Consider the following 24,855-nt stretch of genomic DNA (forward strand, 5'->3'; position numbering starts at 1 on the left):
GCTCGGGCGGCCTGGGCATGCGCTGACTGCGCCTCTTTTCCCCTCTGAATCCCGCCCCGCACACATTTTTGATTTTCCTCCTGCAGTGTTTTTAAAGCATCCAGCAGACCTGTTACACCTGGACATCAGTTCAGTCCCGTCGCTCAGTAGTGTCCGACTCTGCGACCCCATGAACCGCAGCACAACAGGCCTCCCTGTCCATCACCAACTCCCGGAGTTTACCCAAACTCAAGTCCAAGTCGGTGATGCCATCCAACCATCTCATCCTTTGTCGTCCCCTTCTCCCGCCTTCAATCTTTCCCAGCATCACGTGTACATAAAGTCTTTAGTGGATAAGGCCAGTTTTCTCAGACATTTCCATGAAACCAGCATCATATTGACAAAGTTGACAACACCCAGCGGTTCAGTTTTCCCCGATGGACTCAAAACTGTCTTTTGACTGTGGGCTTGTTCTGGCCAAGGTGGAAGGAAGGATGAGAGACGCCCCCCGCCTCAGGGAGGGTCTCAGGCGCCACTCACCTGCAGGCTTTCCTGGGAGCATGCCCAGGGTGGAGCCAGAACGTGGCTACCCTCTGCAGGGAGGGGAAGGGTGCAGCCCGGCCCCAGTGACCCCCTCGGGGACTGGAGTTTCGGACCTCCTCGCACAGGAAGCCCACCTGCCCTTCAGTGCCGCTGCTCAACGGACCCCCGGAGCGCATAGCTGCCCCGCCTCCTTAGGGCTCGGACCCCCCCCCCCCCCCCCCCCACCCCCCCGCCCCGGAGCGCACGGCTGCCCCGCCTCCTTAGGGCAAGGCGGGACCGGGGAGTGTCAGGCGCTCGTCCTCGGCCTTCTTCCTAGCTCCTCGGAGGCGTCTTGGCCACGTCCCTGTGCTATATTAAGGAGGATATTTTTGCCTCTCGCACCATGAGTCCCCCAGGGGACTCTGTGGGCTCGTCCTCAGGTTCCTATCCCCAGAAAGAGCTGGTGATGAGCATATCTGGGAGGTGGGCCCAGGAATCCCGGTAGGACAGTGCAGGTTGGGCAGGCAGGGGAGGCAGCCGTGGGCCCCCGGAGCTCAGCCCTGTCCTGCTGGGACGCTGGGGACCTCAGAGCACCCCCATTCCAGGCCCTGCACAGCTCCCGTCCTGCCTATCCCTAAGTGAGGGCTGGTGTTTCCTGGACTGCAGTGCCCTGGACCTTCATGCCAGGCGGGTAGGTGGCTCCCCCCTGGCAGAGAGCCCTCCTGGGAATCCCGGAAGGTCCCACGGGCCGGCTGCAGGGGTGCAGATGGCATAGTGTGTGCTTCCCGGATGTCACCGCTGACCCCCCAGGGCCCCCTGCGAGCTGATGAAGAGTCGCTGCACCCACCCAGGGCCACGCCTGGAGAGGCAGAGGCAGGTCGGCTCGCTGTCTCCACCGGCCAGCTCTGTGGAAACTAGGTGAGCAAATGCAGGACCACCCGCTGGTCACCCAGGGTCCAGCTGAGAGGTGACCGCTCCATGGGTTATCTGGCTTTGGTGTTCAATTCATATCACATGTATATATGAATCAGTAGGAATGAAATTTGTTCTCTGATGACCCTGAAAACACGTCAAGGCCCTCGCATTTCCCACCTCCACCCATGAGGAGACGGGCCTGCTCTCCAAAGCATCCTGCAGTGCTGGCTCAGAGGTGCGGGGCGGGGGGTGGGCCAGAGGTGGGGGACCCCTGCCCCTGCCAGAAGGCTTCCCAGGGCACGCAGGCAGGGGGTTTTCTCCACCCTACAGGCCAATTCCCAAGCAGGAGGACTTACCTGCCAGCAGTAACAGGGACTCAGGTGTGGCCAAACTGCGGATTCCTCCTTGAGCTGGGGTGTCAGGAGCAATGGTCAGGCTCCCAGGACCCAACCTGGGGAGCTGTGGAGGGAGCAGCTGCCGGGAAGACGCCTCAGGGCTCTGGACCTGAAGGATCGAGGTGGCAGGGCCACCACTAAAAATAGTCTCACAGGTCTGGCTGACTTCACGTTGCAGAGAGGCTGGCAAAGGAGGAGGCCTGGGGTCAGTGAGAGCCTGGGCCCTGGCGCTGCCCCAAAGGCAACGCCCTGGCATGGAGGTTGGCAGGGTGTTAAAAAGATGAGTGCCAAATGGGCTTGTCGTACGTCGTCAGTATCAGCATCTGTGACAGTGTGACTTATTAGTAAGACACACTTGGTTTTCGTCTGCGGTTCCCGGCTCCGTAAACCCTTGGAATTCCCTTTGGTGAGCGGGATGAAAGTGTTTTTTGTCCTGCAGATGAGGTGACTCAGGGAAATCTTACCCAAGAGGAGGGGGGACCGGCTGCCAGGGAAGCCGCTGTGTGACCAGAGCTCAGAACCAGGGTCCCAGCCCCTGGCCTTCGGGGAGGGGAGGGGCTGGAGGTGGGACCAGTTGCCAGTGACAAGTCAGTTATGCCCAGGAAGGAATCCTCCAGAGAAGCCCCAGAGGAGGGGCCCAGAGAGCCTCCGCAGGGGGGAGACTACAAGAGAAGAGGGGGCCTGGGGAGGGTGTGGGAGCTTGGGATCCCCCCCACCTGCCACTGTGTCTCTTCCACCTGCCTGTTCCTGAGTCACAGCCTTGTACTGATATAAGGAAAAAACCTACGATCTAGCAAGTAGAGTTTTCCTGAATTCTGTGAGCTCGTCTGGCAAAGGAACTGGACCCCCAGAGGGGCTGTGGTGGGGTGGGCTGCGGGGTGGAGGGAGTCGCTCTGCTCTGCAGCCGGTGGGTCAGGACCACACATGCCCACCTGAGGCTGGGGGCGAGGAGAGCCTCACAGGGCCACACCCTTAACCTGAGGGGGACCCCCAGCTGGTGTCTGAAGCGGGGGTCTCTTGGGGGAAGTCCCGCTGCGTCCAGGGAGATGGGAGTCAGGACTAGCTTGAGCTGACCCAACTGGTGTCTGAGAACCGCTGGTGTTTGGGGATGCCCTCCACACATATTGGCTGCAGAACCTCTGAGCGTGGAAGCGTGAACGTTCAGAGCATGCTGTGGCGTGCCTGTGCTAGGACTGAGCCGTGACACGGGTTACTGAAAGTTCTGAGCTGTGCTGTGCCCTGTGTAGCGACTGTGCACAGATCTGCGGTGGGCAGTGTGGGCCTTTTCCCTCCTGGCGGGAAGTGACAGCTCAGCTCCGTGATCACTGAAACTGTGAGTTTCAGTTCAGCAAGATGAGAGCATTCTGATGCTGGTGATGTTTGTTTACATTTTTCTCGTCTTGCCTTAAAATGTGGATTTGATTTCATCACCACCACCCTGTGTAAGACCATATAAGACGGTGGTCACCACAATTTTAGGAGGACTAATGCGTTTCAGAAGGACTCGGAAGATGAATTTCTTTCTCTCCTCCAGGAAAGCGAGTCTGTTTCTGTCCCACGGACGCCGTGGGTCAGGTGGCTGGCCAGGTCTCCTCCTCATGGCAGCCGGGACCCTCTGACGCTTCTCCAGCTTTAGAAGCGGGTTGAGTTTCCCCGTGGGTGTCTCCTGCACACCCTCCCACCGCATGCTCTCTGTCCTAGTTCATTCATGAGTATTTTAACAGAATTATTTTTCTAAACTGCCTGGAATGCTTCTGGTAACACCATGAGGATAAACACATTTAAACATTATACAGAGTGGGGGCAGGCTCACTCTCCCCCCAGGACAGGCTGCTGGCGGGTCCCCTCTGTGACGGCGGGTGTTCAGTGGTGTCTTCCCACCTACCCAAACCCCTGCTACAGCCGCATCTGCTTGTTAGGAAAACTCCCATCACGGGGTCCATGCTCGCCCCAGGGGGGAGAGCCTGAGCCCCCCTCAGAGCTGGGCCTCAGGACGGGCAGGTTCCACGCCCCCTGGAGCTCTGTCCACTCACGGGGCGCCATGACCACCACCCGGCTGCAGAGGAGGCTGGGAACTCTGCCTGCTTCAGGCGCCCCTGAGCCCAGGTGAAATCTGGGAGCTCGGCAGGAGGCACAAAGGCACACAAAGCTAGAGGCCAGTCTGGGCTCCTTCCTGTGGGATAACAGGGACTGTACTCGGGCCCCTGCCCCCAGGTCCTGGCAGTCAGCCCCCGAGCCCCTGCCATGCCCAGAGTGACAGGAACACCAGGAGCATCTGTCTATTGGGCAACTCTGGGGGCTCCTGGTGGGCTGCTCACCAGGAAGACCCAGCCAGGGCCAGGAGCTCCAACTCTCAGTTCTGCCCCAACCCCATCCTCCAGAAAGGGGAGACAGTCAGGGCTGGAGAGGCAGGCCACGCCCCCTCAGACAGGGTGGTTCCCCTCTGCGGCTCGTCTCCACAGCCAGCCCCAGGCAGGGGGCAGAGCCCAGGAGCCAGGGCTTGCCGGCGGGCGGGGACACGGATGCTGGCCAGGACCTTTATTCACATGGGTCACACGGAGGTCACACGGATTGGGCAAGGTGGGGGTCCCGGATGGGGACAGGGGTGCAGGCCAGAGGCTTCCACCGCATCCGGGGTCGAGCCCACAGCGGGGGACGGTCCTGAGACCCTCCTCAGTACTCGAAGGTGACCGTCTTGACCCGCAGGTACTCGTTCAGGGCGGCCTCTCCTGCAAGAAACCCGTGTCGGGGGCAACGTCACGGTCCCAGCAGCTGCTCTGGTGGGCAGCGCTGGCGCACCCGGCACTGTGGTCGTCTCAGGACCCCCACCCCCCGTGTCACCAGACCCCCTTCTTCCACGGCTCTGAGGGGCCCTGCTGCTCTCCCGCACGTTGCTGCGCCTGCCAAGCTGGGCACCAAAGCCGACCCCCACAGGATCCAGCCCCCAGCTGCTGGCTTCCACAGTGGCAGAGTGGGGGGTGGGAGCCACGCCAACTCATGCAGGGGCCAAGGAAAGGGGGCACCGGGCAGAGGCCCACTTCCCCAGGAAGGCCGGGCCCGCGGCCACCCTTTCTGCCTCGGCACTCACTCACCCTCTCGTGTTCGCCCGGCCCCCACAGGCTCCCTCTCTGAGGACGAAGCCGGAGCCTGATCGGGGCTCCCAGGCCCCCTTGATCTTGCCCTTGCCCTTGCCTGCCCCCGGCCCACTCAAGCACTCAGCCTCTCTCTGCAGCTCCGGTAGCAGTTCCTCCAGCCGCTCGGGTCTCAGCCCACTCCGGGAGGCCCACCCAGCGCCCAGCTGAAGCCACTGTCCAGCCTCCTGCTCAGACCACTGTCTGGACAGCTTCTAGCAGGATCTGACTCCCTGCCTTGGTCACCGGCTTGTCGGCTCCCAGAGAGAAGTAAGTGGCCATCTCGTCAGCTCCACCCTGGCCCCTGGGCTGAGCGGCCTCTAACGGGTGTTTGCTGAATGAATAAATGAAAGCAGGCGTGGCTGGCTTACCCAGGTCTTTGCCGAACCCTGACTGCTTGAACCCTCCGAAGGGAGCAGCCACGTCAGTCTTGTTGTATGTGTTGACGAACACAGTGCCAGCCTCCAGCTTGTCACTGACGTACAGGGCCTTGTTGATGTCCCTGGTGAAGACACCAGAGGCCAGGCCGAACTCCGTGGCATTGGCCCGAGTCAGCACTGCATCCACGTCGCTGCAGGGAAAACCAGGAGGGCCTCCGTGAGGAGGGCAAGGGGCCAGCCCTGGACGGAGAGCACCAAGAGGCCTGCACGCCCGCCCCAGGTGGAGCCCAACACAGCACAGGGCCAAGAACGGTCAATCCTGCCAACCAAACTGCAGATTCGCAAGTGAAATAAACGATGACTGTTGCGCAGGCCTCTGAGGTTTGGCCAGTTCACGACGCAGCCGTTAGGACTCAAGGCGGAAGCCAGCGTGCTGCGGAGCTGGAGAGATGCGCAGGACACCCCTGGCGGGCCTGAAGCCCTGCAGCCACCCCCAGCTGGGGTCGCCTCCTCTGTGCCGAGAGGACTCTGCGGGGGTCCGGCTGCGTCCACAGCCCCACCGGTCTGAGATCCCTCCCTGCAGCTCACGTGAAGACCCTGGTGACCAGGACGGGCTCTCAAGAGGCCTAAGCGGGACCCGTACCCGTCGGCAAACCGAGAGATGATCATGACGGGCCCAAAGGACTCCTCCCGGGCTATGAACATGTGGTCCTGCACGTCTGTGAAGACCGTCGGCTCGAAGAAGAAGCCTGGGGGGAGACGAGGGATTCGAGACCCGCCAGTGTCTCCCCTGCCCCGCACGCCAGCCACGAGCCTCGGGGCCTTTCAACCTCCGTCCACCACCAGGGGCCAGTGCTGAGCTGGACACACCCCCTCCCATCCCGACTACCGCCCCACAGGCCCTAGCCACTCCATAGAAACGTTTCTGGCATCAGAAAGGCTTTCTCTAACTATTTCACCTCTGGACACAGAGTCATGGGCCCTGAGACCCGCTGGACTGAGATTGAATTGGGCACAATTCAGGGAAAATCAAGAGACTTGAAATTTTCTCTCTACTGTTTAGAAGAAGAAAACAAAAGATGGATTTAATAGTGTTATTAGTTGCTTAGTTGCGTCTGACTGAAACCCCATAGACTGTAGCTCACTAGGCTCCTCTGTCCCTGGGATTCTCCAGGCAAGAATTCTGCAGTGGGTGGCCATGATGCCCTCCTCCAGGGGATCTTCCCAATCCAGGGATCAAACCCATCTTTACCATCTGAACCACCAGGGAAGCCCCTATTAATTCAATAAAATATTCCATGTTTGTATATATTTACAAATTATAACAGCAATTATAATTTTTAAAACGTGTGTCATGCATGAGCACTTGTCGACTCACAGGGTGTGGGTGCAGCCTGTAGCCACTTGTCTGCAAAGGAAGCGTGCCCCCCAGCCCCTGGAGCTCCACAGGCCAGTGCCCCCAGGCCCTGGAGCTCCACAGGCCAGTGCCCCCAGGCCCTGGAGCTCCACAGGCCAGTGCCCCCCAGCCCCTGGAGCTCCACAGGCCAGTGCCCCCCAGCTCCTGGAGCTCCACAGGCCAGTGCCCCCAGCCCCTGGAGCTCCACAGGCCAGTGCCCCCAGGCCCTGGAGCTCCACAGGCCAGGGCCCCAGGCCCTGGAGCTCCACAGGCCAGTGCCCCGCAGCCCCTGGAGCTCCACAGGCCAGTGCCCCCCAGCCCCTGGAGCTCCACAGGCCAGTGCCCCCAGCCCCTGGAGCTCCACAGGCCAGTGCCCCCAGCCCCTGGAGCTCCACAGGCCAGTGCCCCCCAGCCCCTGGAGCTCCACAGGCCAGTGCCCCCAGCCCCTGGGGCTCCACAGGCCAGTGCCCCCCAGCCCCTGGAGCTCCACAGGCCAGTGCCCCCAGCCCCTGGGGCTCCACAGGCCAGTGCCCCCAGCCCCTGGGGCTCCACAGGCCAGTGCCCCCAGCCCCTGGAGCTCCACAGGCCAGTGCCCCCAGCCCCTGGAGCTCCACAGGCCAGTGCCCCCAGCCCCTGGAGCTCCACAGGCCAGTGCCCCCAGCCCCTGGGGCTCCACAGGCCAGTGCCCCCAGCCCCTGGGGCTCCACAGGCCAGTGCCCCCAGCCCCTGGAGCTCCACAGGCCAGTGCCCCCAGCTCCTGGAGCTCCACAGGCCAGTGCCCCCAGCCCTGGAGCTCCACAGGCCAGTGCCCCCCAGCCCCTGGAGCTCCACAGGCCAGTGCCCCCCAGCCCCTGGGGCTCCACAGGCCAGTGCCCCCAGCCCCTGGGGCTCCACAGGCCAGTGCCCCCAGCCCCTGGGGCTCCACAGGCCAGTGCCCTCCAGCCCCTGGAGCTCCACAGGCCAGTGCCCTCCAGCCCCTGGAGCTCCACAGGCCAGTGCCCCCAGCCCCTGGAGCTCCACAGGCCAGTGCCCCCCAGCCCCTGGAGCTCCACAGGCCAGTGCCCCCAGCCCTGGAGCTCCACAGGCCAGTGCCCCCCAGCCCCTGGAGCTCCACAGGCCAGTGCCCCCAGCTCCTGGAGCTCCACAGGCCAGTGCCCCCAGCTCCTGGAGCTCCACAGGCCAGTGCCCCCAGCTCCTGGAGCTCCACAGGCCAGTGCCCCCAGCTCCTGGAGCTCCACAGGCCAGTGCCCCCAGCCCTGGAGCTCCACAGGCCAGTGCCCCCCAGCCCTGGAGCTCCACAGGCCAGTGCCCCCCAGCTCCTGGAGCTCCACAGGCCAGTGCCCCCCAGCTCCTGGAGCTCCACAGGCCAGTGCCCCCCAGCCCCTGGAGCTCCACAGGCCAGTGCCCCCCAGCCCCTGGAGCTCCACAGGCCAGTGCCCCCCAGCCCCTGGAGCTCCACAGGCCAGTGCCCCCCAGCTCCTGGAGCTCCACAGGCCAGTGCCCCCAGCCCCTGGAGCTCCACAGGCCAGTCTCTGCACCCTGCTACCCCATCCTGCTCACACCCCTCTTTGCCTCCCCACAGAGAGCTGCATGCTGCGGTCTGTCCTCCAGCTGGGAGGAGGCTGTGTGCATGCCCTACCCCTGGTCTGACAGGTGTCCCAACATCCAAGCTCCCCCAGCCCTGAGGTCCTAGACTGGGGGGCGGAAGTCTGGGAGCCCGACTGCAGGGGCCTGGCCCCTAGACACTGCCCCAGAGGCCATGCCGCCTGCTGCCCGGTCCGCAGGGCTCTGACCTGGCCGAGGAACCTGCTTCCCGCCGCACACCAGTGTGGCCCCCTCCTCCACGCCACGCCGGCAGTACTCCAGCAGCTTCTTCAGGTGGGCCAGGTGATTCTGTGGCCCGTGGTCGGTGTCCCGGTCCAGGGGATTGCCAATCTTCATCTTCCCCACCTCCTCCACCTGCAGGTGCCCTCCGGGTCAGAGTTGCCCGGGCTTCTGACCACAGTCACCGCCTGACCCGCCTCCCACAGACAAATCTTTGGTGACCGACCACTGGGTCCTGAAGAAAGTCCACATGCCAGATGCTGGCCTCTGGAACCATGTTCTGGTTCCAAACCTGCCTTCTGGGTTGAAGCCTCAAATGCACCCTCTGTTCAAGGGCATCTGGACTTGGTGTGGGAGCTGGGATGGTGCAGGTGTGCAGGGAGGGGGAGGGCAGGTGTGCAGGGAGGGGGGCAGGTGTGCAGGGAGGGGGGAGGGCAGGTGTGCGGGGAGGGGGGCAGGTGTGCAGGGAGGGGGGAGGGCAGGTGTGCGGGGAGGGAGGGCAGGTGTGCAGGGAGGGGAATGGCAGGTGTGTGGGGAGGGAGGGCAGGTGTGCAGGGATGGGGAGGGCAGGTGTGCAGGGATGGGGAGGGCAGGTGTGCAGGGATGGGGAGGGCAGGTGTGCAGGGATGGGGAGGGCAGGTGTGCGGGGAGAGAGGGCAGGTGTGCAGGGATGGGGAGGGCAGGTGTGCGGGGAGGGAGGGCCGGTGTGCAGGGAGGGGGAGGGCAGGTGTGCAGGGAGGGGGAAGGCAGGTGTGCGGGGAGGGGGAGGGGCAGGTGTGCAGGGAGGGAGGGCAGATGTGCAGGGATGGGGAGGGTAGGTGTGCAGGGAGGGGAATGGCAGGTGTGCAGGGAGGGGGAGGGCCAGGTGTACGGGGAGGGGGAAGGCAGGTGTGCGGGGAGGGGGAGGGCAGGTGTGCGGGGAGGGGGGCAGGTGTGCAGGGATGGGGAGGTCAGGTGTGCAGGGAGGGGGGAGGGCAGGTGTGCAGGAAGGGAGGGCAGGTGTGCAGGGAGGGGGAGGGCAGGTGTGCGGGGAGGGGGAGGGGCAGGTGTGCAGGGAGGGAGGGCAGATGTGCAGGGATGGGGAGGGCAGGTGTTCGGGGAGGGGGATGGCAGGTGTGCGGGGAGGGGGAGGGCAGGTGTGCAGGGAGGGGAGGGGCAGGTGTGCAGGGAGGGGGAGGGCAGGTGTGCAGGGAGGGGGAGGGCAGTTGTGCAGGGAGGGGGAGGGCAGGTATGCAGGGAGGGGGGCAGGTGTGCGGGGCGGGGGAGGTCAGGTGTGCAGGGATGGGGAGGGCAGGTGTGCAGGGAGGGGAGCAGGTGTGCAGGGATGGGGAGGGCAGGTGTGCAGGGAGGGGAATGGCAGGTGTGCAGGGAGGGGGAGGGCAGGTGTGCGGGGAGGGGGAGGGCAGGTGTGCGGGGATGAGGAGGGCAGGTGTGCAGGGAGGGAGGGCAGGTGTGCGGGGAGGGGGAGGGGCAGGTGTGCGGGGAGGGGGAGGGGCAGGTGTGCGGGGAGGGGGAGGGGCAGGTGTGTGGGAGGGGGAGGGGCAGGTGTGTGGGGAGGGGGAGGGGCAGGTGTGTGGGGAGGGGGAGGGGCAGGTGTGCAGGGCAGGCGGCAGGGAGAGACAGCATGTGGGTTGGAGCCGTGGGGTTGCTGCTTCTTGCGGAAATACTGAAGTGCAGGAAAGACTTATCACGGCCACCCTGAGGAGTTCAGGACCCAAGTGGCTCGTGCCGGACTCCACTGCCAGGCCCTCCCTGGCCCCCAATGCCCTGCTGCTGGCAAGCAGGCAGTGCCAGGCCCAGTGACAGGACCTACCACTCTCTGCACAAACTGGTCGTGGATGGAGTCCTCCACAAAGAGCCGGCCGGCGGCGATGCAGTTCTCGCCTTTGTTGAAGAAGACGGAGCTCATGCCCTGTGCGGAGGGGAGGACAGCGCTGGGTTACAGCCCCTGGGGCAGCCCCCCGCCCCCTGCAGTGCTCACCATCTGCACGGCCTTGCCCAGGTCACAGTCTGCAAAGATGAGGAGGGGCGACTTCCCACCCAGCTCCAGGGAGACCTTCTTCACATTGCTCAGGGCGCAGCTGAAAGGGATAGGGAGAGATGGGCTGGGACACGGGGTGGGGGACACGGGACACGGGACACGGGACACGGGACACGGGACACAGGACATGGGACACGGGCCGGGGGCCGGGGGACACGGGACATGGGGGCTGAGGGCAGCTCCAGTGCGGGGTCACTCGGAAGAGCAGCTGAGGATCTGGGCTGGAGGGTCCCTGTGAGGCCCGCACCTCCTCCCCTCCCCCACCGTCCCAGCGCAGGCCTTGCTCTCGCGGCACCCCCACACCTCCAGACCCTCTCTCCCTTCAGGCTGACCCCAGAAGGAGGTCGTGGAGCCCCACTGGCCTGCGAGCCCTGGCCCCTCTGCCCTCTCCACCACCCACCTTCTCATGATGTGCTTGCCGACCTCGGTGGACCCTGTGAACCCGATCTTCCGCACGTCCGGGTGATCTGACAGTCTCTGGCCGACCAATGAGCCTGTGCAGGATGGGCGGGGCAGGGGGGTCAGGGCAGCCCTGGAGCCTGGCCACCCACCTCCAGCCACCCAGGGCCACACACGCCCGTCCTCCCCGGGGGCTCAGAACCTCCCTGGGAGGTCTTCTAGCCTCTCAAATTCAGTGTGTCTGAGACTCAGCTCCTAAGCTTCCTCAGTCCCTCTCCCCTTCCCATTCAGTCAACAGCCTCTCCTTGCAGTCAGCGGCTGCAGCCAATAGTCACGCTCCCCAACCCCCATCCAGGAGTCCCCCAGTCTGGGGCTCCCCCAGGCAGCACCCCCACCAGGCAGCCCCCTTCACGTCGGGGCGCGTCACACGGCAGGCCTTGTGCCCTGTCCCCGGCCATACCGGATCCCGGCAGGACGTTGACCACGCCCTTGGGGATGCCCGCCTTCAGGGTCAGCTCCGCAAACTTCAAGGCGGTGAGCGGGGTGACCTGAGGGCGCGGGACAGGTGGTCAGGTCCAGAGGGCTGGGCAGTGGGAGCTGGGCACCAGGCTGCTCACCTCAGCGGCTTTCCCCGCAGCCCCACGCCAGGCCTGGGCCCCCTGCACCTTCCCCCGCCGCCACCTGTTTGCACCAAGCCCTGGGGCACCAGGGCCATGCCCAGAGGCCGAGGGCGCTCCTCACCCTGGCCCTCAGGACCACCGGCCCTCCTCTGCCACTGCCCATGCCCGCTGGCCTCCAAAAGCTCCTCAGTGCCCAGCCTCACCCGCCCACCCTGTGTGATGCTGCCGCGGCCAACCTGCCTCCACGCCCCCCAGTCTGGGAGAAGCCTGGTTCGGGGGTCTGCGCCCCCCGCCACCTGCCACCACCGCTGGGCCTCTGGGTGAGCAGTGCCTGGGTGGTTGCTTAGACCCTGAGGGGCTGGGTGAGTGGATGCTCCAGGGACCACTGCCTCGACCTGTCAGCAGCCCCCCAGCCTCAAGGGAGAAGTTAAGGGTCACCTCAGGGGCTGCAGCGATGCTTCCGTCAGCAGACATGTGCGCAAGTCAGTGGGGAATTTATTGTGTGTTAAAATGCCTGAGGAGTGCGGGACTCTGGTGAGCAGGTATCACTTCACTGGTTTCTATTATGTTAATACCGTTGAGGCCCAACCACCCCAAAGGAGCTGAGGGAGTGAGACGCCCCAGCCCACTGCCCCAGCATCAGGCCTGCAGCTCCTAACTGATTTCTCTGAAGTCCAGACGAAGGATGGTGGCTCGTGTGGTGATCCCCCTCAACAGGCCACGCTGCACAGGCCGCTCCAGTGCAAGGACCCTGTCATGTGGCTTTTCCGAGACGGACCCCTGTCACGCGGCTTCTCCGAGAAGGACCTGTCCCGTGGCTTCTCCGAGAAGGACCCCCCAGAAGGACCTGTCACGTGGCTTCTCCAAGGACCCGTCACGTGGCTTCTCCGAGAAGGACCCCAGCACGTGGCTACTCCGAGAAGCCCAGTTGGTGGACAGAGAGGAGCTTCCCTCGGATGTTTGGGGTTTGAAGCTCCAGCTTTAACGGTAGATGCCCCAGGCTCACAGCCCAGAGTTGGGTCCCTGGGCGCACAGTGGGGCAGAGCTGGTGTCCCCAGAAATGATGCAGACGCTCACCAAGCGGCTGCACACACATCCCGTGCAGCCTGACTCGGCCCCAAGACCCAAACACACCACGTCTTCCCTGTGGGCCGGGCCTCGCAGGCTGCTCTCACCTGCAGAGCCTTCTCCTTCCCGCCCGTGCGGGGTTGGGGGGGTGGGGGGTCGGAGGGGCCTGCAGCCCGCCCCCACCCTGCCAGGTAGCGCCCGTGCCCTCCAAGCCCGCAGGCCCCGGGCTGCGCCCGCACCTACCTGGGCAGGCTTGACCACCACCGTGTTGCCCGCGGCCAGGCAGGCAGCCGTCTTCCAGGACAGCATCATCAGGGGGTAGTTCCAGGGGATGATGATGCCGCAGACCCTGTCGGGGAGGCAAGCTGTCCTTCATCTGTGCGCGCCCCCGGGGCCCCTGTCTGGGCCTCGCGGCCGCCTCCCTCCTCTCCAGGCCAGGCCCCGCCCAGGGCCAGCGTGCAGCTGCCTGCCCGGGCAGAGTGTGCCCAGTCTGCGGCAGCCCTTCCCCAGGAGGGGTGATGGCAGAGGACGCTGCGGTTTCCACCGGGACACCTTCTAGGGACACAGCCTGGAGCCGCCCCAGGAGGAGGATGACAGCAGGCGGGCACGGGTGGGGACAGGCAGGGCCTGGGAGACGGTCTGGGACACAGGGGTGGACAGGTGGCCATGAGAGAGGGTCAGAGGTCATGTGTGTGGGCAGGAGGATGTGAGAGATGGCCAAGTGTCACTTGGGTGGGTGTGGACGAGGGTCCTCCCGGGTATTAGGCCAGGGCCATCACCATGGGAACAAGAGGGACGTGGTCTGTCTGGGGGCCTGAGGAAGCCTGCACGCTGTGCACTGAGCTGTGGTGTCCAACATCGGTGCTGCCCCTCGTCCCAGAGAAGCCTCTGGCTGGGCAGTGTCTCCACGGAGGGACCCCCGCGTCCTAGGGGAGCTGCTGATGGCGCCACGCGGCCCTGCTCCCTCCTGACCCTCAGAACCTGGAGATGGCAGCCCCTCTGTGCGGGCCAGTGAGACGGGCTCAGCCCATGGGGGCCCCTCGAAGACCAGGTGACTGCTGCTTCCTCACTGCCACTGCCGTCTTCACCACCGTCTTCATCACCGTCACCACCACTGTCTTCACCACCGTCTTCACCACCGTCTTCACCACCACCGTCGTCACCATCGTCTTCACCACCGTCTTCACCATCATCTTCATCACCACCGTCGTCACCACCGTCTTCACCACCGTCTTCACCACCGTCTTCATCACCGTCACCACCGTCTTCACCACCGTCTTCACCACCGTCTTCATCACCGTCACCACCACTGTCTTCACCACCGTCTTCACCACCGTCTTCATCACCATCGTCGTCACCACCGTCTTCACCACCGTCTTCACCATCATCTTCATCACCACCGTCGTCACCACCGTCTTCACCACCGTCTTCACCACCGTCTTCACCACCGTCTTCATCACCGTCACCACCACTGTCTTCACCACCGTCTTCACCACCGTCTTCATCACCATCGTCGTCACCACCGTCTTCACCACCGTCTTCACCATCATCTTCATCACCACCGTCGTCACCACCGTCTTCACCATCTTCTTCACCGTCGTCTTCACCATCATTTTCGTCTCCGTCTTCTCCATCATCATCAGAGAATGTTTCCCCAAACGACGACAGCCTGGCCGAGCCCAGCAGTGGGAGGAGGGTGCTCAGAGACCAAGGCAGACAGGTCAGTAAGGAGCCACTTGGCCTGCAGAGCAGGAGCGCAGTGCAGACTGGGGCCAGCCTGGGGCCCACACCCCTTCCTGGGAGTGGTGGGGTGTGCTGAGGGTTAGGAAAGCTGGTGCCCACCCCAGATACACCGAGCAGACCCAGAGGGACAGAGCTTGAGAGGGAGCAGGGCAAGAGCCCCAGGAAAGAAGGAGAACTGGGCTGGGGGCTCCAAAGCTGAAATCCTGCAGAGATTTGCTGCCACCAGGGCTGGGTCGTGCCTGCAGCCCTGCCTGAGGGGGTGACCTTATCTGGAAACAAGGTGTCTGGCAGGCGGGGTCTGCAAAGGAATGGAAGGTGAGAGTGAAGTTGCTCAGTCGTGTCCAGCTCTTTGCAACTTCATGGACTGTAGTCTACGAGGTTCCTCCATCTGTGGAATTTTCCAAGCAAGAGTACTGGAGTGGGTTGTCATTTCCTTCTCCAGGGGATATTCCTGACCCAAGGATTGAACCCGGGCCTCTAGAGCCACCAGGCAAAGGAATGGCTGTCTGATAAACATGTGGCTGGGGAAGGACCTCTGAGCCCCCACATGCATTCCTGGGAAGTGCGCAGCCCGTGACTCACCCGACGGGCTCCCTCCGGGTCATACTCAGGTTCCGGTTGGGTCTGGCCTGGTTGATGGGGATGGTGGAGCCCTGGATGAAGCAGCAGTGGCGTCACTGGCGGGGTGGGGTGGGGCTCTGGCTATCCCCTGCCGGGCAGCTCCTTGCACCCAGCCCCAGGGTGGGATGGGACTGTCTGTCCCGAAGCCCCAGCTGGCATTGGACAGGACGGCTGAGGCACTCGGAGCCCCACCTGGATCTTGTCACACCAGCCAGCGAAGTAGCGAAAGGTCTGGACGGACATGCCCACGTGCGTCTTCAGGGCCAGCGTGTAGACAGCGCCTGCGTCCAGGGCCTCGATGGTGGCCAGCTCCTCCTGGTGCTGCTCCATGAGCTCTGCCAGCCTGAGGGGGGCAGGGCAGAGGGGGTGCTGGCCTCAGGCCGGCACAGCCTGCCTGCCCTCTCGGGGGTCTGCCAGCCTGGGGGGGTGCAGGGCAGAGGGGGCGCTGGCTCAGGCCGGCACAGCCCGCCTGCCCTCTCGGGGTCTGCACCCCATGCAGTCTCTGGCCTTAGTGTTGTCATCTGTTAGATGGGGTGGCATTCCCTTGGCTGGAGGGGCTGCTGTGGGCTCCTGGGAGGTGGGATGCCCCCCGTGTGAAGGCCTCACCTCTGGGAGCAGGACTGGGGGGTCAGGTGGAGCCCATCCGTCCAGAGCCGCCCTCAGCCTTGAAGGCGGCTGACCTGTCCTTCTGCCCCGGCCACCGGCAGGCCCCAGCACCCCGTCCGCTCCCAGCTTGCTGGCCCCTCTAGGGACCCCCAGGGAGGCAGCCCCCAGGCCCTGCCTGGCTGAGTGGCCACCAGTGGGAGCACCCCAAGTCCTCCCTGGGCATCTGCTGGCACCGGCTTCACCGGAAGGGGGCAGGACATAGGAGGCTCCTCCCTGGGGCCGCCCGCTGTGCAGTCCCGAGTCCTCCCGGAAGCGGATGCGGTGGGGCTCGCACCTGTACAGGAGGCGGCCGCGGTCCCGCGCGCTGATCTTCCCCCACAGGCCATTCTCAAAGGCGTCCTTCGCAGCGGCCACGGCCTTGTCCACGTCGCTGACCTGGGCCAGGGACACCTGGCAGAGGACCTGTGGGGGAGCCGCGCCCTGAAGCCCTCTGGGCCCCCCGCCCCCTGGGGCCCTGCGGGAGAAGGCCCGGCTTGGGGGGGGTGCAGGGGGTCCGGGGGGTGCAGGGGGAGCCGGGGGGGCGCGGCCGGTGGGAGGGGCTGTGTTTCCGTGTCCCCGGGGCCTTAGCTGCCTGGATCCCCAAACAGGGCAACGGACGCAGACTGCAGCTCAGCGTCTTTGACCATGAGGGGGTCCCAGTGGGGAGGTTTGTTTCTTAATAAGCCTGCCCGAGCCCCTGGATCCTGTGCCCTGAGGGTGCCCACCGGCCCTGCAGCTCAGGCCTCCACCTAGGCGGGCCGGGGGTGGGAGTGGGGCTGAGGCTGGCGTCCGCACGGCCTCCCGCCGGGGGTCCCCAATGGTGGCCTGTAGGTGCTGACGGCCCCCGACAGGCTTGCCTGGGGGCCCTCGTCTGGGTCCACACGGCCCACCTGTTACTCTCTTCAAACCCCCTCAGGGCCCGCCTTCTGTGTCCAGTCCCTGTAGGTGTGCGTGTGTAGGAGTGTGTCCATCTCAGAACGTGTGTGTGTGTGTGTGTGTGTGTGTGTGAACTTGACCGCCTCTGCTCTGATGTGATGCCCGATGGCCACAGCCAAGTAGTCTGAGAGCCTGGGATGCTCAGGGCCTCAGTGAGGGGTCCCTGATCAGGGGGGTGAGGGGGAGGGCGGGGGCCTCCCAACGCGGGGGGGTGTCAGTGGACAGGAGAGGGCCCCGAGGGGTCATGGAGAGTGGTGGTGCCGAGGGCCCCGGGCCTGAACTCACACTGCCGTCTGTCGGGTTGATGGTCTCGTAGGTCTTGCCGCCCTCGGCGTCCACAAATGCTCCCCCAATGAACAGCTGATGGGGCATCCGGAGGGTCAGCTTATTCACGGCTTTTTCCACCTGAGGGGCAAGGACCTCAGGCTGGAGCTACAGGGGCATCCCTGACAGGCAGGGATCCCCCCCAGAGACATGGGGACTACTTGCCCCGCCAACCCTTCAACACACAAGCAGGGGCCTGGGGTCTCCTCACGGATCCATCCCTGCTGCCCGGGGCTGTCGTGCGGGGCAGAGGTGACGGCTGAGACAGAGACGCAGGGCCAGCCTGCCGGCCGAGCGGCCCCGGCCCCAACCCTTGAGCTCCACACTCAGCAAGTGACAGCGGCGACAAACAGGGGTGACACGGCCCCACTGCATCGCTCGCACACGGGGCCACGGGGTGGCTTCTCCTCTGATGTCCATGACCCGAGGCCAGCCTGGCGTCCACCCAGTCTCCTCTCCTTCCTTCATCAGCCTTGCTCCCAACTCCCAGCCAGACAAACCATCACAAAACTCATTCCCGTAGGAGCTGTAGCCTAACAAGACACCCCAAGGGTGGTTTCTGCAGAGTTTCTTTACAAATAGGTCTGCGTTACTTCCTCACACTTCACACACACGAGCTGCATATACAGGGTCGTTTGTTTTCCTTCTTGGAAGCGAAAGTGCGGAAGTTGCTCAGTCGTGTCCAACGTTTTGTGTCCCCGTGGACTCCAGGCCAGAATGCTGGAGTGGGGAGCCTTTCCCTTCTCCAGAGGAGCTTCCCAACCCAGGGATCAAACCCAGGTCTCTCGCGTTGCAGGAGGATTCTTTATAGCAGCTGAGCCGCCAGGGAAGCCCTTCTTGGGAAACCATTCCTAATTCCTCTCTCTGTCCCATCGGTCTCTCTGTCTCCTGCGTCAACCAAAGGCCTTTAATGCAGTGACTGGTCGCCCGGGTGATGGAAGAGCCGGAGGCTGAGCCCAGCTGAAGGCCACTGCCAGTGCTGAATCAGGACGAAGGGAGGAGGTGGTGGAGCCCGGAAGAGGGGTGAGGGTCAGCAGGAGGGGCGGGACGGGAGCTGGAGGCCACACCAGAAACCCGCAGTGGAGAAGGGGGCGGGGGAGACGCACTGTGGACGTGTCTCCTCGACAGCCCGTTTCCTGCCCTGAATCTTAGACAACAGCGACCTCTGTAGAGTCTGCCCCACCGCCTGGCATCTTCAGGCTGCTTGGAGTTACCACGGGGAGCTTGGTCACCAAAGGGCAGGCTCTAGGGGTCCTGGGCTTCTGATGCCCAGGCTTCCCCGGGTGACCCCCTGGACCCGCAGGTGTGGGTGCCTGTGCGGTGTGCAGGCTCACACGGCCCGTGCACCCAGGCCTGCCTGCGGGGCTCCTGGGACTCACGTAGGCGATGGCACACTCGGCCTCCTTGTCGTCCCCTCGCAGCCTTCTCACTAACAGCTGGATGAAGTCCCCGAAGGTGGTTGCCATGTAGACATCTTCATTTTCCAGTTCTAGGCCGTCACACAGCTCCTTGACCTCCTCCACCAGTCTGGAGGACAGAAGGGGGGAGAATGGAGCCTGGACAAGGCCCAGGGTCCTGCCCTCCTCTCAGCAGAGCTGGCGGCTCTGCTCAGCACCCAGACCATGGGTGCTGGTCTAGAATCAGTCTTGAAAGCCCAGTTTGTGGATCCAGAGGCTCTGGGTTCAAGTTCCGGCTCCATCAGTACTAACTCGTGATCAGTTGCTTCGGGAGGGCTTGCGGTCGCTTTAAAGCTGCTACACACCATTTGCTCTTCCTCCTGTGAGGTGGGGTCTCAGCCCCTGCCCTGCCCTGTGCCTGCCGTTTGCTCTTCCTCCTGGGAGGTGGGGTCTCAGCCCCTGCCCTGCCCTGTGCCTGCTGTTTGCTCTTCCTCCTGGGAGGTGGGGTCTCAGCCCCTGCCCTGCCCTGTGCCTGCTGTTTGCTCTTCCTCCTGGGAGGTGGGGTCTCAGCCCCTGCCCTGCCCTGTGCCTTCCGAGTCCTTCTGGGGAGGCGGCCTCTTCTGTCTGCTTGCTGGGCTGCCGCTCACAGAGCCGTAAGCGGCCAGCTGCACGTCCAGGCCCAGAGTGGCCGCTCGGGGCCGTGACCCCACTGGGGATGGCCGCAGCCGCCCACCAGCTGTCCCACGCCAGGTGGGCACAGGCCTGCACACCTGCATCCTTTCTGGATCTCTGACCCACACAGTGCCCGCTCCTCAGTTTGGGGGTGACATCCAACTCAGAGACCCCAGGGGCTCCACCCCGCCCCCCCACCTCACCTGACGACGTCCACGGATGCGGCCCCTGACTTGAAGAAGTCCGTGGACTCGTCCACCTCCGGCACGCTGGGGAGGATCCGCTTCCAGGCATCCTGGAGGGCAGGGCAGTGAGAACGAGCCCCCAGGCCCAGAAGGCAGCCCCCGGTGCAGCCCGGCCCCAGGCGGGCCTGTCCCTTCCGGGCTTTGCTGCACCCAGAGCCGGACGGTCCTTGGGTGATCACCTTCCTCCCAGCACCCGGCTGTAGGCCCTCATGTCGTTGGGCGGTAGGACCCAGCAGAGGAAGGAGGGCCAGGGGACATCCGGAGGACAGAACCACGGTGTGCCTGAGGCCAGGACACACAGACTCCGGGTGTGCACGCCCTGCCCCCAGCAGAACACGCACCGAGGGCATGCATGCCCCCGCCACAGCAGCCCCGCCGGCTCCTCACCCTCACGGCCTCCGCGGTGCCCAGCTCCTCCTCCGTCAGCTCCAGAGTGCTGCTCTCTGCCCTCCTGAAGAAGCGCGCAGCTGGGATCATCTTCCCATCCTCCAGCTGGATGTTCTTCACCAGCAGCTGCGACAGGAGGGCCATCAGTGCCCCCGGGCCACCCTGCGGCTGGCACGCACTCGCCCCTGTTCTCCCCTAAGTAGGCCTGGACATGGGCAGGGCGTGAGGAGACCAGACGGGCGGGGGTGCGGGCAGCGGTCGGGGGGACCCATGTCCTCCACCCCAGCATGCTCGCAGGCTTGGAAACCCACAATGGCTGTATTTGGAGAAGGAAATGGCAGCCCACTCCAGTATTCCTGCCTGGAGAATCCCATGGACAGAGGAGCCTGATGGGCTGCAGTCCATGGGGTCACAGAGAGTCGGACATGACTGAGCGACTCACAGCAGTGGCTGTATTATTCTGTAAAACCGATGCCTGCGTGTGAAACGGAAGTCGTCCCAGCACTGCCTTGAAGGCCAACGGAGAAAACAGCCAGTCAGCCAGCACCCAGCACCCAGCACGCGGAAACCGCGTGGAGACTGGCCCCGGTCGTCAGAGGCTCCCTCTGGGTGGGGGAGCGTGTGCGCTCACGGCAGAGGATGTGTTTGCCAGGTGAGACGCTCTGTGAAGAGCGCTCCCCCCACCCAGAACTGAGGCCGGGCTCCCTGCTCACTGCGCCCACTGCCCCGACTGCTGCCCTGTGTGCTCTGGAGCCCCAGCCCCGCCCAGCCCGGCTGGATGTTCCTGAAAGACCCTCAGCCAAGGGCCACCACAACTGCCGCTTGGCCTCACGGTCCCTCGGGGATGTCAGGGAGATTGCGGCCCAACCCATGTGGCTGGTGCCTTCCTCCGGCGGCTGTGCCAGGGCCTGCACCCAGGCCCGTCCTCCACCGCTGCTGGCAGCTAAGCTCGGCCCCAGCCAGCAGAGAGGCCCGCCTCTCTGTGACCACCATCCTCCTCCCGGGCTGCCGCCCTCCATAACTCACACACACATGCTCCCGCCTGGGTCTGCTGCGGGAACCCGGCCAAGACAGATGCCTCATTCAACTGCAGCACCGCCCACGAAGGGGCACCCAGGCGCTGTGACCCGCAGGTGGCCTCGGGTCAGCAGGACAGGCACCCAGAGTGAGCTCTCACCGGTCCAAGCCAAGCTGCTCCCTGCCCTGGCCTGTTCTCACGGCCGCCACCATGCGTTCAGCATCCGCAGAGTCCCCTGGAGTTCCCCCAGTGCCCCAAGACCCCTGCCTGCCCTCCTTCTCCGCTGGCCCGGGCACCTTGGGGCCCAGGCCACCTGCCCACCACCTCGTGCGGTGGGTGTCACGGTGAGTGGCAGGGCCGGAGCCAGTGGGCAGGGCCGGAGCACAGCTCCGCCACGGACGTGCGTGGGTAACAATAGACGGGGGGGCGGGGGGGGGGCGGGGTCTGAATTTCTTTGCTTCAGCTTTCTACTTTGGTGAAGTGGTGAAATGCTAACACGGGCCTCATACAGCCGTGGGGAGAGCCGAACCGGTTTAAACAGAGCATGGCTCTCAAGCACACATCAGCATTCAGCTGCATAAATCCTGGGTGTTGCCCTGAGTTGCTGTTGCTAAAGTGGGTCAGAGCAGCTTACGTGCCTGGCGGGACTTCCGTTCAAAGAGAAGGAAAGCGTGCATGCTCTGTGCACCTGGACTCTGCTGGGCTTAGACAAGGCCTGGGCACAGGGCTCCCTGGACAAGACCCCCCGACTCTGATGCCCCCCAGGGCCCCCAGCTCAAGACCCCCAGTTACACCCAGGCACAGGGCAATCCGGATAAGACCCCTCGACTCTGACGCCCCACAGGGCCCCCAGCTCAGGCAGGGCACCTGGCCAGTAAGAGCCCAGGGCAGGCCTTCCTGGGACGGATGCCGACCCAGCAGGAGAGGCTCTTCCCTCCTGGATTCTGTGGACCCCTTTCCCTGTCTCCTCCAGAATGGCCTGGAGTCTCCCCGCGGGGCCTGAGCCCACAGTACAGACCAAGAGTTGCAGCAGCACCCTTACCATCCGGCCGTCGTTCCCAAAGAGGATGAGGCCCGCTTTGGTTACCACCCCTGGCCGGTGGGCGCCCGGGATGGGCAGGTCCTCTCCCTCCGGCTCCAGGCCCGCAGTGTTCAGCGTCGAGTTGAAAAACGTGAGCTTCTGTTGGGGACCAGAAACCAGAAGGTGGAGATGAGAGGGGGGCCCCCGCGGCCCACCAGGCGGTGCTGAGCCGGCGGGTGATGACAGGCTGTGACGGCGCGGGGCCAGGACAACCCAGGTGTCAGTGCCCAGAACACAGACAAGACCTGGGCAGGCAGGAGGCCCCAGAAGGGGGCCCTCCCACCGCACATGGGACCGTGACCTCCAGCCCCAGGGTCAGACACCTGCAGAAAGTGTGCTCAGCCAGCACCGAGGGAGAGCCTGCCTGGGGACGCGCCATGCCCTGGCCGTGGTGCAAAGGGGGCTGGTGGTGGCAAGGCCAGAGACCCTGGACGGTCTGGGAAGCCCGCCCACAAGCAGCAGCTCAGATGGTCAGGGGCTTCACGGAGGACAGGGCTGTCCTCGAAAGGGCCTGGCTGAAGCCCCCCACCCCCAGGGCGAAGGCGAGTCAGGGTTGGACTGGGGTCTCTGAGGGCTGCTCAGTTCAGTTCAGTCCCTCAGTCCTGTCCGATTCTTTGCGACCCCACAGACTGCAGCACGCCAGACCTCCCTGTCCATCACCAACTCCCAGAGTTTACTCAAATTCATGTCCATCGAGTCAGTGATGCCCTCCAAACATCTCATTCTCTGTCGTCCCCTTCTCCCGCCTTCAATCTTTCCCAGCATCAGGGTCTTTCCCAATTAGTCAGTTCTTTGCATCAGGTGGCCAAAAGATTGGAATTTCATCTTCAGCATCAGTCCTTCCAGTGAATATTCAGGACTGATTTCCTTTAGGATGGACTGGTTTGATCTCCTTGTAGTCCTAGGGACTCTCAAGAGTCTTCTCCAACACCAGAGTTCAAAAGCATCAATTCTTCGGCACTCAGCTTTCTTTATAGTCCAACTCTCACATCCACACATGACTACTGGAAAAGCCATGGCTTTGACTAGATGGACCTTCGTTGGCAAAGTAACGTCCCTGCTTTTTAATATGCTGTCTAAACGGAGACCGGCCTTGGAAAGCCCGGAGCAGACGAGACAGCAGTCACACAGCAGAGCTTAATTTAGCTTCTTTCGCAAGACAAGCAAGACCAACTTGACCTCAGGCACTCCTTGCTTGTGTCTCTGGAAATCATAAGCAAAGTTTAAACTGCTCCTCAAAATTGAAATTAAGTGACCTTTAGCCAAATCCCTGTCATTTAAGAAAACTCTTGTGACAGCCAGTCTGCCTCCTCACCGTGTAGCCTGCTTCATGCCAGCAGGCCGTGCGTGGTCTGGGGGCTCCCAGCTCCAGACCATCTTCTGCATGAGTGCTCAGCACACAGGCACTGAGTACCGTGTTGGTGATTCTCTACCTTCACTTCTGCTGTTTCGGAACTTTTGACCGCCAGGGGGTGAGAGTCTGACCCCAGAGCTGCCGCCTGGCCTGGAGGCCTCATGCGTGCAGACCCCACCCCTCCAGGGTCCGGGGGGCTGGGGCTAGGGTCTGGCGGTGGCTGGTGACCATATAGCTCACACGTTCCAGCATTTCAGCAGCAGGGGGCCCAGGAGCACGGCCCGTCCTGGCCGCAGGGACATACCTGCCCGCAGGCCTCTGTCCAGGCGCCTGGCACCTTGTCGTTCCCGCGGATCCAGTTATGAATGGCCTCTGCTGGCTGGTCCCAGTCGATCTGCAGGGCAGGATGTGCACTCAGCGGGCCCTCCCTGCGCCCTGGCCTCCCCTCCTCCCCATGGGCCCTCCTGGCGCTGGGTGGAGCCTGGGAAGGGGCTGAGGAGCCCTTCCTCTGAATCCCAGAGCTGGGCCGGCCTTCCCCTGGGGCCCGGCTCTGGGTGTGCAAGGACCCTCGGTCTTTCACGGGATGTGAAGGGCAGGATGGTTTGTGGGGAGGTGACGCTCTGTGGTCATGAGGACCAGGGCCCAACACACAGGGCCACCCCCCAGGTTAGGGCGGCCCCACAGGGCTCACCAGGTCCCTGGAGAGCACCCCCTGAGCCCTGATCAGAGACCCAGCCCTGAGCCCCCCAGGATCCCCAACTGGGGCAGTCCCCAGGAGCCTGATGCCTTCCTGGGACTCATCTGGCAGACAACTGCCCTCCCACCAGCGCGTCTCCCTGGGGCCCCCGCCCTCTCTAAAGAGGAACCGGGGAGAGTGCAGACACCTGGTCCCTTGGCACTTACCCTGGCCGTCTCCTTCCTCTGAATCCCCTCGTAGGTGGCACCATCCTCGGGTTGAGGGAGTCTGGGGGCTTTGCCCTCGGCAATCAGCTTCACAGCCTGAACCTGGGAGGCAGGGGCAAGGGGGTGTCTGAGGCATCGGGACCCTCCCCTCGGCCCTGGGCTCACAGTCTGAACTGTGGGATTGTGTAGACCCTCCCAGCACCACACCTGGCTCAGGACAGGCACCACGGGATCTGCTTTGGGAGCAGGTGGATCTGTGGCTGAAAGCGGGGCCCAGGGCTGGGGGGCGACCCCTGCTGTGCTATGGAGACGCCCCCGTCTGCCTTCTGTCCCACTGCCTCCCCTGTTGGACACGCTGCCCCTGGGGGCTGCACAACAGCTCCAACATCAACTCCTCGGCCTGCCCTCTGCCTCCAGCTCCTCAGAACCTCCTTGGACTTTCCGGTCATGAATTCTTGGGGAAAGAGGGTTTCTTGTCCCCTGGAATCAGGAGGTGTGGACCTTGAGCCACCAGGGACAACTTCTCTTCCTGACCAAGGGCGCCCAACCTGCGGAGGAAGCTAACCGAACAGGAGGCAGAATCAGAGTGAAGAAACAGAGCCCCCGACAGGCCCAAGCCTCTGGGCTCAACCAGGCTCGAAGATGTTCCTGTCTGGAGTGTCCTCTCGGAAAGGAGCGCAGAATGCGCCTTTTTGCCGAAGGTTTGCTGAGTTGTTCTGATGGCCATAAGCAAGTCCCTTCTAATGGAATGGTGTTGATGTTCAGTCACTCAGGCGTGTCTGAATCTCTGTGACCCCATGGACTGCGGCACACCAGGCCTCCCTGTCCATCACTGTCTCCCAGAGTTTTCTCTGATTCA

The 24,855-nt window shown here is 63.8% G+C and overlaps 2 protein-coding genes and 1 long non-coding RNA gene across 3 annotated transcripts in view; 1 reads left to right on the plus strand and 2 right to left on the minus strand.

Annotated features, from left to right (window-relative positions):
- SLC41A3 (solute carrier family 41 member 3) overlaps positions 1-1,922 on the minus strand; it is a 23,491-nt gene extending 21,569 nt beyond the window's left edge. The window contains exon 1 of the mRNA XM_042236483.1: positions 1,773-1,922. The gene's annotated coding sequence lies outside the window, so the exon portion shown is untranslated. The remainder of the gene's footprint in view (positions 1-1,772) is intronic.
- On the plus strand, positions 902-6,641 carry LOC132658225 (uncharacterized). The gene is made up of 2 exons (XR_009597529.1): positions 902-1,419; positions 5,044-6,641. It is a non-coding gene; the product is annotated as an uncharacterized LOC132658225 (long non-coding RNA).
- The window catches only part of ALDH1L1 (aldehyde dehydrogenase 1 family member L1), a 26,406-nt gene continuing 5,885 nt past the window's right edge, over positions 4,335-24,855 (minus strand). The window contains exons 5-23 of the mRNA XM_042236479.1: positions 23,997-24,098; positions 23,398-23,487; positions 21,701-21,838; positions 19,641-19,766; positions 19,212-19,303; positions 18,319-18,466; positions 16,901-17,020; positions 15,975-16,102; positions 15,227-15,377; positions 14,996-15,066; positions 12,914-13,019; positions 11,443-11,530; positions 10,984-11,077; positions 10,524-10,623; positions 10,356-10,454; positions 8,512-8,677; positions 5,966-6,071; positions 5,314-5,513; positions 4,335-4,540 (exon numbers count right to left, since the gene is read on the minus strand). Of these exons, the coding sequence (XP_042092413.1) occupies positions 4,485-4,540; positions 5,314-5,513; positions 5,966-6,071; positions 8,512-8,677; positions 10,356-10,454; positions 10,524-10,623; positions 10,984-11,077; positions 11,443-11,530; positions 12,914-13,019; positions 14,996-15,066; positions 15,227-15,377; positions 15,975-16,102; positions 16,901-17,020; positions 18,319-18,466; positions 19,212-19,303; positions 19,641-19,766; positions 21,701-21,838; positions 23,398-23,487; positions 23,997-24,098 (2,181 nt within the window). The 3' untranslated portion in view covers positions 4,335-4,484. The remainder of the gene's footprint in view (positions 4,541-5,313; positions 5,514-5,965; positions 6,072-8,511; positions 8,678-10,355; positions 10,455-10,523; positions 10,624-10,983; positions 11,078-11,442; positions 11,531-12,913; positions 13,020-14,995; positions 15,067-15,226; positions 15,378-15,974; positions 16,103-16,900; positions 17,021-18,318; positions 18,467-19,211; positions 19,304-19,640; positions 19,767-21,700; positions 21,839-23,397; positions 23,488-23,996; positions 24,099-24,855) is intronic.

The sequence above is a fragment of the Ovis aries genome, chromosome 19, assembly GCF_016772045.2.
Source record: "Ovis aries strain OAR_USU_Benz2616 breed Rambouillet chromosome 19, ARS-UI_Ramb_v3.0, whole genome shotgun sequence".
Classification (NCBI taxonomy): domain Eukaryota; kingdom Metazoa; phylum Chordata; class Mammalia; order Artiodactyla; family Bovidae; genus Ovis; species Ovis aries.